The sequence below is a fragment of the Centruroides sculpturatus genome, unplaced genomic scaffold (assembly GCF_000671375.1).
Source record: "Centruroides sculpturatus isolate CEXI.00-Female unplaced genomic scaffold, Cexi_2.0 scaffold31, whole genome shotgun sequence".
Lineage (NCBI taxonomy): Eukaryota > Metazoa > Arthropoda > Arachnida > Scorpiones > Buthidae > Centruroides > Centruroides sculpturatus.
Window position 1 is genome coordinate 1,351,843 of NW_019384496.1, and position 13,892 is coordinate 1,365,734.

General features: G+C 27.5%; 1 protein-coding gene across 1 annotated transcript in view; it reads left to right on the forward strand.

The window, feature by feature from the left end:
* LOC111621925 (serine/threonine-protein kinase VRK1-like) overlaps positions 1-13,679 on the forward strand; it is a 104,095-nt gene extending 90,416 nt beyond the window's left edge. Inside the window, exon 13 of the mRNA XM_023364176.1 lies at positions 13,378-13,679. Within this exon, the coding sequence (XP_023219944.1) occupies positions 13,378-13,439 (62 nt within the window). The 3' untranslated portion in view covers positions 13,440-13,679. The remainder of the gene's footprint in view (positions 1-13,377) is intronic.
* The last annotated feature ends 213 nt before the right edge of the window (positions 13,680-13,892 follow it).

A 13,892-nucleotide genomic window follows, 5' to 3' on the forward strand; every position in this document is an offset into this window, starting at 1 on the left:
AATGGAAAATAAAGTTTGAAGCTTTTTCTTCAAAATTAACGCATTTCTTTCGTTTTTTTCCCAGTTTTAAATATTTTTTATGTTTAATTACATTAATATTAAAAATTAGTGGGTAGCAAGGGAGTTAATTAATAACAGGATAAACTACTTTTATGTAATAGTGTTTAATTTTTAATTTTAGTAATTCAGCGATTATAAAAAGATGAAATTGTTTATTAGAATAAAAAATAACTAATTAAAAATTTGTTTGCAAACTTTTAAAAGTTGAAATCGTAATTTATTAGAATGTTCACTTCAAAATAGCTAAACAGATCAGTAAAAATCTGTAATTTAATCGTTTTTCAGTTTAAAACATAAAAAATTATAAATAGTTACCCGACGTTTACAGTAAAATACTGGCGCTGACTTGTTGTTTTCCTTGAATGTACTGTACTGCAAGCATATTTTCCTTCTCTCTTCCGTTTTTTTCTGCAACTTTGATACATAGTTTGATAATTAGTTAACTGAAATGACATTGGGTAACAAATATCACTGATTTTGGCAAATTTAGGGCTTAAAAACTGACAAGATTGATCATACGTGTAATAAATATTCTGTAGTTATATTTTTGAAAATCAACAGGTAATCCGATACTTTAACCAATGTTAACTTGCTTATAATTAAAATTTAAAAATTAAAAAGCTGTAAATTTAAAAAAAAATAATTACATTACTAAAAAATTAAAATAAATTTGATTATTTTTTGTGCGAAACAACACCAAAACAATTTTTATAGTTATGTTGCAAAAGAAAGAGATTTGTAGTTACGATTCTCTGCGCTGAACTTCTATATTTTAATAACGTATAATTGTAATTTCGTTTGTTGTTTATTTCTGTATTTATTTTATTTTATAAGTTTTAAGAATCCCAATTTTCGTAATACTATGACTTCATAGGAATACAAGTGTGAGGTTCCGGAATTGTCCGGAACTAAAATAGAAAAACGTAAAATAATTTAATTATTAGAGAAAAAAAGGAATGAACAGAAATTTTTTATAGAAACTTGAGAAATAGTCTAGACCCGTGTTTCTCAACCGCCGGTCCGCAACTCTAATCTGACCAGTCCGCGAAAACTTTAAAAATATATACTTAACCTTCCATGCGTTGTTCTCAAATAGGAAATATGTGGATTATTAATCCGTTTATTGATAGCAAACTAATAGATTGAACGACTTTGAATACGAAAAACTAATCAAATTAAGTTCAGACTTGGGATTTAAAACATTGTTTGAATCAATGCCCATAACACAGTTTTGGATTAAAGTTAAATCTGAATATCCAGTTTTACATAAAAAGGCAGTTAGGATGTTACTACCTTTTTCAACAACGTACTTATGTGAATCAATGTTTTCAGCAATGGTAATGATAAAATTGAAACAACAAAATCATTATAGTATTAGTTCTGCCTCACGCCTTGCAGTTACCGCCTTAACTCCAAGAATTGATGATCTTACTAGCAAAAAAGAAAAGCAGCGATCACATTGATTTGTATACTAATGTACTGGTAAATAAAATAACAAATATTTATTGCTCAATGTAGTTTGCAGTTCTTTTTACAACAGAGAATTTTTTTCAATTAAAAATAATATTGTCACTGGTCCACTTAAAAAAAGCAGATATTTTCCGGTCTGCGATGAGTTTTGGGTTGAGAAACACTGGTCTAGATCATCCTTTCTCAAAGTGGGTGATAACGCCCCTTTGCGGGCACTGGAGGCTTTCATGGGGGCAGTAGAAGGCTCAGTGATTAAATATGAGTTTTATTTCTTCTCATCAAAACATTCTTTGATCTCAGAAATAGGATATGGGTCACACCCTATCTATCCTATCCATATAATAATGCATGTTTAAACATTATATTTGCAATAACTGTTTTTAAGATATGCAACAGATGGTAATGTAAAAAGGTTAAAAAAAAGTTACTCTTTTTGTTGAAAGATTGATTTTAAAATTATGTGTTTCTAAGTCAAGAGTTCATTTTAAGCACAGTACAGTACTATTTGTTTATCAAAGAATAATTTTTGTTGATTTTATGTTACCTTGTATTTACTAGATTTACATACAAATAATAATGATAAATGATGATAAAATAAAAAGCTTGTGTTTTGTTTGTAAATTGCTTATTTTTTCATTACATTGAAGTTGTGGATTCTATCAAACATTTTTCTACAGGATGTATGTACTGTATTTTTTTAATGTGGCAGTCTTTGAAGCATATCAACTGTGCAAAAAGAGGGCTAAATGTACTCAATGTTAACAGTGAATGCTGTTTTATTATGTCGATATTCCACACTAAAAAATGTGAGGGACGGAGTTTGGACAAAGTTGGTCAGCGAAAATCAGGGAAAGTCAGGAAATTCAAAACAAAAATTTGAGTAGGAACCCTGTATATACCTTCAGCAGTAGATAAAAAGAATTTTATTTCTTATTTATTAATAACATTCTGTAATCTGTAACAAAATTACAAATTTATAGATTTGCTCTTTTTGTGGATTTATTACTGGACAAACACAGTATGAACTTTTTTTTATTATGACAGTCAAATTATCATTAAAATAAAAACTGAATATATATATATATATATACAATTGACTCCCCCATAACACGGTAGATACATTCTGCTTTTTATGAAATTCATGTTCTATGAGTCTTTAAATACATGCGAATCACAGCCCGGCACATATGCAGTTTACGTACTACAGCTGTTTGAAAGGTTTTCTTCCATAAAATTAATCAATTCCTAGACTAATTCGACTGAATATTTCCAAAACATGTATATTTTTTTGGGAATAATCTGTATAAACTATGCTATAAACAAAAAATTGTAGAATTACTTACCGAGTGTGCATCGTTCGACGACGCCTTTGCTTAAGCTTGTTTTCGTCGTGGAGCAGTGCATTGAATGGCACTCGCGTGCTTCCTGATAAATTATTTTTCTGTGAAAAATTTGCTGAACTTTGGCGACATCATTAATATAAATATAATTTTTATGGCCGTTAAATAATAAATGGTTTTTAGTAGGTTTGCTGCTCGTTTAAACTTAACGGTTTGTGCAATATCTTCTACTGGTCTAGATTTGACCAATCCTGTCATGACATGAGTCGGCGATGACATTTTACCGTATTTTACGAGTTGCTTTTAGCACGTTTATACAAATACAGTCACAATTTTTTCACCGCTATATATGAATTTGCATTATATGAACCCGTTTTATAGGCGGGTCTACTGTATTCAGTTTTTATTTTAATGATAATTAAGTTAAAGTACTAAAATTAAAAGTAATTGAAATATATATATTTATTCATTTATTTGACTAGTTTGTTAGCATCTGTCTTCAAATTGAGTGTGAAAGGTAATTTAAGAAAAGAGGATTAAGTGAGTTAATAAAATTTTGTTCAAACATTTTAACAGATGTAATCTAATCTTATAGAAAAGAAAACTGCAAAACTGAAATTATATATTATAGTAAACCCATGCTAAGTAGAACTGTATTAACTCAAATCTGTCTACAGGTCCTAGGCACAGAGTATAATGTTTTCCGTACAGTACAATCTTGGTCAGCACTTTTAACTTGAACCTATTTTTCCATGTACCTTTCACTCTTTGATAGGTCCATAATCTTTACTTTCACTTATATTCCATGTGAATATAGATGATTAAGATAAACAGTATGGCTTTTTACCAAACACAACAACATGCCATTACAACCTTGCACTAATATCCTTTTATTGATATAGTATGTTATCAGTGTTCTGATTGGGATAAAGGGGGTGTCTTGACAATGCACTCAAAAATGCCATAAACTGTATACACTTTTTTAATCACTCTGTGAACAGATTCTTGAGAAATGGCTTGATAGTAGGAAATTTATGACCACAGAAAAATTGAGAAAATTGGGTATTAAATTTGTTAATTCAAAAATCTTTAATTCAAAGTCAGGATATTTTTATCCTTTAAACCCAACTTAAGGAGGTTTTACTATAATAATGAGATGACAAAGCCAGATTCATTATTGGGCTAAATAAATATACAGATATGTAATTTGGACAGAAGATATGCAGTTAAGTCACCATATTGTAGTGAATTTAATAATTAGAATTAATTTAGAATATTCTGGAAGAAAAGATCAATTTGTAGTGGGATACAAACATGCAGCTTCTTACTACACAGATGTACTACTAATTATGGTACCTGGAGTCCATGTGATTTTCATTTCCAGATCAGTTAATTTAGAAGATATAACTAAAACTCCTTTAGAAGATATAACTAACTCATCCCCAGTCAATCGCTCACTGACTGGGGATGAGTGCATGCCCACAGCTCTCCGTGGCACTCAGCTTACTTTTAGCCAGGCATAGTATACATATCTCTATATTTAATTTGCTGAGTTACAGCCTGATAAAGAATCTGGCTTTTAATTTGCTTTTAATGGATGTTAGATTATTAGGAGTATTATACATTGTTTTTTCAAATTCATAATTTACCTAGCTAACAGTGTTGAAAAACCATCCTGCAAATTTCTTATTTCTTGCTTTGTGCATTCATTTTTTAGCCTTTTCCTTATTAAGTTGCTTACATTTTAAATTTCTTTCATACAAGGATGAGAATGAGATTATAATTATTAATGGCTAATGAATCAGATGGTCTTCTGTCTTTAGGGATGTACTGTACCTTTGAAAAGGAAGTAAGTGGGACAGTTTACTCATTATATCTGATTTTCTCAATTTGGAAAATCAATGAAATAGTAGCATTTCTCTTGATTCATTAAAGTAGATTTGATTGAAACTAAATACTATAAAAGGCAAATTGTATACACTGTAATTTTTTGAAAATGGTTTGGAAAATACAAATTTTGATTCCAAAAGGTAGTTGAATTTCTTAACTAATCCTTTAGTTCTTCGCCCGAGTTAACTCGGGCATGTTACATAGCCTTACATAAAACTTGGTCCTTTTGGCCCACCAAAAAAATTTGTTTTTTGTTTTGAATTTTTGGAATGTTTTTTGTCTCCAAATTTTTTCAAAAATTTTTACCCGAGCAAAAAACTTTTATCGCGATTTTAATGAGCCTTTGATAATGCTCGATCAAGGCTTAATTGTTTTTTAATGGGAGTTTTTTATCAAATTTATTTCATGGTTCCTAAGTTGTAGCGCACGGATTTTCCTTCGGTAAAGTTATTTAAAGCTGCTTTCTGATGTCAAAAACCACCTCCAATAGTTTTTTAATTTTTTTAATTAATAGATTTTATTATATACACGTTTAATTAAGTTGGGGGTCGGAAATCGCAATTAAAATTTGAATTTTTTAAAAATATTTAAAAATATACGGGCAGCTAGAACTCACCCTACTTTAAACCCTTGTCCTCCCGAGACTTCTATGAGAATGTCCCGGGAAATTCGACTCCAGCTGTGTTCAAGGTCATCCAGCTGTGTAAGCAATGACTCATCGGTGTCAAATTTCGCAGAAAGGCTAGACAAAGGAAAATAAAGTTTGAAGCTTTTTCTTCAAAATTAACGCAGTTTTAAGTATTTTTTATGTTTAATTACATTAATATCAAAAATTGCTGGGAACTTAAGGTGTTAATCAATAATTTTAATAAATAGAACTTACTGTTTAAAAGAAATTCAAAATAAAATTTACTTTCATTGTCATTTTGTGCTGAACATATGAAAAAAAAGCAATTATTAAATTTTTAAAATATTTTGAAAGATGCATTTGTTCTTGATGTTTTTATCTTTAAGTAGAATCTTAGAAATTTTTTTTTTTAATTTTGATTGTTTAGTAGTGAAATATTGCTGAATAGCTCATCTTCAATGCCAGTCCAATATTCAGTATTTGATGTAAACATTGCTCAATCAATGTCAGAGAATTACAAAATTCTGGAATTAGCTTGAAAAATGCATCAGTTGGAGTATTGACAACGTATGATCAAATATATGGATTTAAATTATTACATTTGTACAATTTTGTATGTCAATCTTTTTTCAAATGACTAAAGTATTGAAAAATTATATTTGGTAGAAATATAATAAAATTGATATGTATGTTTTATATAGAATTGCTTCAAATATCAATTATCATATTTATAATTGCAAAGAATTCTGTGGATTTTAAATATTACATTCCAGTTTTTAAATAATATTTTTAGAAATGTAAAAATTTAATTTTATCCTCATGTGTTTATTTTACTACTGAATAATATCCAATTTGGATGAAATATATAAGGACAATATAATAGTAATTACAAAAAGTGGTTACAGAAATTGTTTATTAAACAAAATGCATCTTGTAGGTGTAAAGAATGAATTTGCTGAAATAAGTTTGATTTTAAAATTTTAACTGGTCTGTTTAGTAAGAGATTTTAATTTTAACCTTAAGCAGTCTAAAAAATAATGATTTGAATATATAACTAGAGTGAGTGAGTTACATCTTTAATAATAATTTATAATCTATTCATATAAGATTTTAATTTTAAAATAATTAAAATTACGTAATTGTTATAATCATTATTTGTTTTTATGAAAATTACTAATGAAGTAATTACTAATGAAAATTGTATTATGAGTAATTTCAAATTGTAGATCTTAATAAATATTTTAGTCATAACTTAAAGCTATTTATTGTTTTTATTATTATGATATTTTTATTAATTAGCAATATTTAATAAAAACTATAATTTGAAATTTGTTCATAATATGATTTATAGCTACTTCATTAGTAATTATATCAGTTGTGTTATAAAAATCAAAAACAACTATTAATGATCATATCTATCATCATTTATTAGTTATCTAAAGAAATGATTTGGTGTTAATTAGTATTAATGAGTATGAATATATAAATTTAATTTCCTATAAAAATACTGTTTTATTAGAATAACAATAAAATAAAATATCAAAACTTTTACTAATAAGAATAGCTTTACATAAACAGTGAAGACAGATTATAAAATTCTACTATACAAGATTTAAAATAGGTGAACTAAATAAGGCCTACTTAAACTTTTTCAATTTACAGAAATTGATATAACTTACAAAATTGCAGTAGTATCTTTCAAAGTGTTTTTGTTCCAATATGGTATATTTTTAAGAAAAATCCTAGTTTGAATCAAATTTTGCAAAGGCCAGTTTATAATCTGTACATTCTGTTAATATCCATTTCTTTTAGGAAGTAAAAGATAAGAATTTCAGACTATTTAAATATGGCCAATATGCAGTTCTATTAATATTCCTTTAAAGCAGTGATTCTCAATCTGTTTTAACACATCCTAACAAACCTGTAGAATCTACTTGAGGAACCTTTCAGCAGGTTCAAACACTATCTAACCACATTCCATCTCCATTAAAGTTGAGCTCTACAAGGTTCTGGTATCTTAACCCTAAAAAAATATTTTTCATTAGCAGATAAAGTAAATCAAAAATAGAAAGAAACAATGATGAATTGTCTGTGCAAGTTGCTGAATGATTAATGTTGAATGTCTTAGAAATTTGGAACCATTAATAAATTTTTTCCGTAATTATATATTATCATCTCTTGGAACCCCTTTGCAACTTTCATAGAATTTCAGTTCTGTGTAATTGAGTTTGAGAAACATACTATCAAGTAATTCTCACTTAGAAATATTTAAGTTATCAATGTAGCTCAACTGGGTTGTTAGTTGACTGACTCTTCAATGATCAAGGATAGAACCATTAATAATTGATAATTTTTTTTATAATGTATCAGTTTAAAAGATAATTTTAAATATGGTATTACAATAAAAATTAATAAAAACATATGAAAAATTAACATATGATAAATTTATTTTATTTATTTAAAAATTATTTTTTTTCTAAATATAGGAAATGGTAATTTAAGGTAGAGAAGTTTTGCTGTTACTATTCCGGCTGTTATGTATACATAACAAGGGAAAGTATTGGAATTGTGTCACATTTAACTCTCTGAATATTTTGCAAATCTCCATTTTGAGACCTCCTGAATTCAAAAAAGGCAAAAAAAAAAAAAATTGTGTGTGTTGGTGTCTGTTCTGTTTAATATCTCAGGATGGTGAAGATTAAGAAATGAGATTTGACATGGTGGCTTGTATATGAGAGGCATTGATGCTATTAAATTTTGATGGAAAATGTTGATAATGTGAGGAGTTAATAATATAAAAGTTGTTTTTTAAAAATAAAAACACACAACAGCCAGGAAAGTTATACAACTCCTTGCTGGATGTTTATTATTATTTTATGATTTGAAAGAGAAACAATGTTTGATTAAATTTGGTCATGGTAAATATGATTATTTATAACTGTAGTGTGATTGCTTTCTTGGTTGCAACTGTACTAGAGATATTGTGAAACAAATAGTAGAAATTTTAGACTTGTTTTTCAAGTAATATATTGATTAAACAAACATTTATAAAATGCATATTGAAAATTTGTAAAAACAATGAAGCATAGAAAATCCAGATTCAGCCATTGAAAAATGATTAATACCCTTTTAATGGTAACTTCCTTGTTGATGTTCTTTTGGCCTTGCATTGTTGTTGTTCTAAATATTCATTCAGAATTTATAATTTTGAAAACAAACAAAAATATTTATTGTGACATCATTACAATGCTGAACTGCAATTTTTAATTTAAAATATATGCTCTCCACCTCAAATTAGTAGTGGCTTGCCCCTGTACACCATACTTTTCCTTTAATAATAGTCATGCTAGTCATATATTTAACACCTTTCAGGGAAAAATTTTTTAATTGAAATAACATGACTTCTGGTTTGTATCGGAAGTTCATGTAAAGTTAATCTAGGCCTTCTACCTCTAAGGTTTCCATATCTGGTCTCGTTTTTCATCTAACTAACTCTGTTCTCGAGATTAAGAAAAGACAGAGAGATGGGGAGAGAATGACAGTGGGTTTATATGTCTATAATTTTTTCAAATTGCAGCCCAATTATGATTAGTATATTTTTTTGTTTAAATATAGTGATTCTATATATTTTGAATCTTTGTAAGTACAGTCGACCCCCCCCATAACACGGGTTCCTATAGTTCGGATTCCTATATGACGGCGAAAAAATTGTGACAGTATCAGTACAAACATGGTAAAAAACTCCTATAATTTGGTAAAACGTCATCGGGCAGCCGAACTACTTTCCGCTGTCCAGTGCCACGCTACAAAGAGTTTAGGCGGGTAAATTGAGTTTACTATGGTCTGTACAGTATGTAAATTAGGTACCGTAAGTCTAATACAGCACTAATTTTATACATTTCTTGTGAAAGAAACATTTCTTATTCAACGGCCATAAAAATTATTTATATTAATGATGTCTCCAAAGTTCAACGAAGTTTTTGCAGAAAAATAACTTATCAGAAATCACGCCCGCCGTTTGATGCGCTGCTCTGCAACGAAAACAAGCTTAAGCAATGGCGATGTCAAACGGTGCACACTCAGTAAGTAATTCTACAATTTTTTGTTTATAGCAGCGCTGTCCAACTTATCATAGCCCGCGGGCCATATTTTCTTTACCAAACATTTCGGGGGCCAAGAAGGTTGATAAATGAAAAGTCAGTTGATGTTAATTATACTAAATAGTACCTACTTTAAATTCAAATTTGATTTAAATTTTCACATAGTAAAATAATTTTAATATTAATAATAATAATTTAGTAACATAAATTTATTCATAGTAAAATGTACTCGCGGGCCGTAAAAATTATTTGACGGGCCGCCAGTTGGACAGCCCTGGTTTATAGCATAGTTTATACGGATTATTCCCAAAAAAAATATACGTGTTTTGGAAATGTTGAGTCAAATTAGTCTAGGAATCGATTAATTTTATGGAAGAAAACCTTTCAAACAGCAGTAGTCCATAAACTTCACATATGTCGGGCTGTGATTGGCAAGGTCTCCAAAAACATCAATTTCATAAAAAATGGAACATATCTACTGTGTTATGGGGGGGGGTCGACTGTATTCTTACATTCCTTGTGAAACATTAGCTTGAACTTAGAACACCTAAACTTGAATTAGTATATTTGAAATTTACAGTATTAAAAATACTAATTTACATGTACTGTATATTTGAAAATCCAGATATGGTCTGGCCCCAATTAGTCTGGATTTTTGATACTTAAAAACTGATACAGTAAAGCAAAAGAAAAAAGTGAGTTTTATTTTGAATATTTTTCAATTGTATAGTAATAATAATAATAAATGTAAGTTGAAGTAAAATAACAGCTGCAGAGAGCATATTCATTAAGCAAATTCTAAGTTTTTTTTTTTTTTGTTTAATGGATGAATAAAATATGAAATTCAGTTAGTAGACACACACACAATTTTTGTTTCTGAAATTAAACGTCTATGCACATACATTATTAACAAAGAGTATATCATATTTATTAATATATTTAATGTTGTTATATATAACATAATTAACAATTTTGTTTTTTTTTTCCCCCTCTGGATCTGAAAATTAATAATTCAAGTTTTGCATCTATCAATGTTAACATAGATGAGCATATTTATAATTTTTAGAACATTCTGCATTAATATGAAGTTTGAAAAATTATAAACTTTACAATTGTATTTATAGCTAAATTTCTTTTAATTTTATAGCATAAATCAATACCATAATAGGATATTCAAGCAGATTGATTAAAATACACTAACTTGAAAAATATGCATCCTACAAAAATAAATGTTTAACCAAAAACATTAGACTTCAAAGGGACCACAAGATTGGGTTATCAGTTCCATCATAGATGGTATTACAGTTGGTGAAAATGGGATCAACTTTATTTTCTTAAATGGAATCCCCACTTTTTATAGCATGTTATGATTCTACCTAAAAACAAACTAACTTTTATCTAAAAAATGTTTTGAAAGACTCACTCGGCAGAAGATATGAGCATTTGAACTTTACATGGCCATCATACCATGCGCGTCTGTGTCTGTGGATATCTGAAATTCATTGAAAAAATTATTATGAAACTATTATGAATTTCCGTCGGATGAATAAATTATTTTTTTACAAATTAAAGACAAAGTCGCTCTTTATATTATTATGTAGTGAAATCATACTTTTTCTTCAAATAATGAAATGTAAAAGAATGGGTATTTTTTGAGTTATTTAAATAGATTGATTAAACTGAACCACCCTGTATATTATTGATGATAAATATGTAAACATTTTTTGTAGGAAACCTACAAACATTCATTATCATTCTTGTACGTTATCTAAATAAATATTTTTAAAACTCATTGGAATCCAAAGCTGTTAATCTTCATTGTCCTGTATGTATGTAGGCAAAGGACAAATAATATATTGTTCAAATGTCAGGAAAAAAAACAATTTTAGAATCTATTGTGTAATTCCAAATTTATGGGATGTTTTATCAGTTTCTTTTTTGGTCATGAAATTAAAAGTTTTTCATAATTCCTTTATCAGTTTCCTAAAATAATCAAAAACTGTAAACATTAAAGATTAAACATTTTCCTTTGTAATTCATTTATTTCAGATTAAAAAACACATCTATAATATTNTCTACTATTTACAATTATTATTATTGAATTTTCTTTATAAACAGTAAAATTGGTTACATGACGTGGTAAATAAATGCTGGAGGTTGCAAGAATAATACAATTAAAAACAAGATAAAATAATAATAATAACCAAATTATATTATTTACCTTATGGTAAAATTGGTTTCATTACATGTTTGTATGTTTTCAATAGTAAACTCTATTTTTGATAATATTGTACTGTATCTGTTTTTTTTAATGTAAAAACACTATATTACAAAATGAATACAAGAAGTTAATTTTATTTTCAAATTAATTAAAATTTATATACAGTAATGTCACACAATTTTTGAGTATCAAAATAATGGTTTAGGTTCATGTAATCCAGCTAGTTCTGAATTAATTTTTGGACTGTGCTTGATTCTTGGTGGTAAAATTTTCTGAACAACTTTGTTACCAAATAAATAATGAGTCAGTCTGAGAACTATTGTGTAGTTTTCTCCAGCTCGAACTTGTGTTAAGAGCATCACAACTTGTCTATAAATTTAAAAAGGCAGAAATTATTAATGAATTATTTACAGTTATCTTTTATAGTAAAAACATTTGTATATTTTCATTTGTGTTTCTAGAAAATCTGTATTCAAAAATTCTTCCAAACATTACTATTTGAGGATGATAAATTTTTAAAATTTTTATACTAAATATAGAATGTATATTCAAAGTAATCAATATAATAATTATCTGAAACAATCTCAATATTTTATTTTTAGTAACATTAAATATGACACAAAAAAATACTAGTCTGAGAAAATTATTTTATATTTATTTTCAATTNTAATATACAGTATATCAATTTTTAATTCTAAAATTATTATTTGAATTTTTTAAAATTTAGGGTTAGATAATTTTTAATGTTAATTTTGAAAAGTAAATGTTATGTTCAGAACTTACACATACACATTTTACACATTAATTATGCAATGTTTGTTTTGTTGAGTCTTCTAAGAATGAGATTGTGGTCACTTTTCAACTTGCTTAATTTAATTTTGCAGTGGCTGGCAAAAATTTATATAAATATTTAAAAACAAAAAACTATGCCCCTAGGTCTTGATCAGCATCTGCCAACACCATAATGCCATTTGTCCTGTACTCTAGATTATTTTTGTAAGATGTTTATACTAGCACTTATTTTAACCTTTTTATTACACATTTCAAAACACACTTTTTTAATTTTGCCTGTATGTGAGATAATTTATTTAACTTCTTCATTTGTCTAAAATCTCCTTTTTGGTACAATTAAGTTTAGTAAGCCCAGTTGAGTGCTGCTTAAGCATTTTGGGAAATTCTGATTTATATAATCTAAATTTGTGTTAAGTTCCATAGAATGCAATCAGTTTGTCAGTGGAAGAATGATTACATTTTAAAACCATCTAAGAAATTATTAAATTGACATCATCCTTAAAAAAGCATTTTCATTTTTTCTGTTTTCATATAAATACCTAAAACAGAGTATAGTCACTAGTGTGGAAATTGGAAGGTTACTACATTAATGCAAATAATTAAATACTTAATAGAAGGTAGTTCAATAATGAAACTACTAATTAGAATTATATATTACTGTGGAAACACAATGATGGGCCTTGTTTAGCTCGCCTACCTTGCAAAATGGATAGATGTTCAGTTACTTTTTATATTTTTGCATGATTTTTGTTTCAGAAAATATTCCATTGTAACCAGTTTTATATATTTAGTAAGTATATATATTGGTGTATAATATCAGTGTTTAATCTATGATATGATTTTTACATAAAAGTTGTTCTTGGTTTTTTTCTGTAGGTGTCCTCAATAAAACCAGAAAAACTATATCAAACAGGAAGTCATTTAGTCCAGAATTTTAACATTATTGGATAGCTATCAGCATTTTGAACTGCAGAATTCATTTCATTAACTGTAGGATTCCCAGAACTCACAAAATGAAGTCGTGTGCATTTTCATAAAAGACAATTTATGGCAGTTGTGTGTATGTAAAACACATTTATTTTTTCTTTTGAAGTATGGGAGATTTTACATGTAATTTCACATTACATTATGGTTTAAATTTGATTTTTTACAAAACAAATAAAAATTCATTTCAGATATATTGTTGTTTTGTGATGTTTATATTTAAATAATTTCTTGTACTTTATTGTTTTTTATTCTTAAGATTTAGAAAAGAAGTTGATATTCTTTCTGTGAATGAAAATTTGTAATTATTCTAATAGTACACAATAATTTATTTGAATCTGTTAGAGATGAATCATGAAATTTTTGCATGTTTATTATTTATCTGTAAAAACAACATTGAAAAAAAT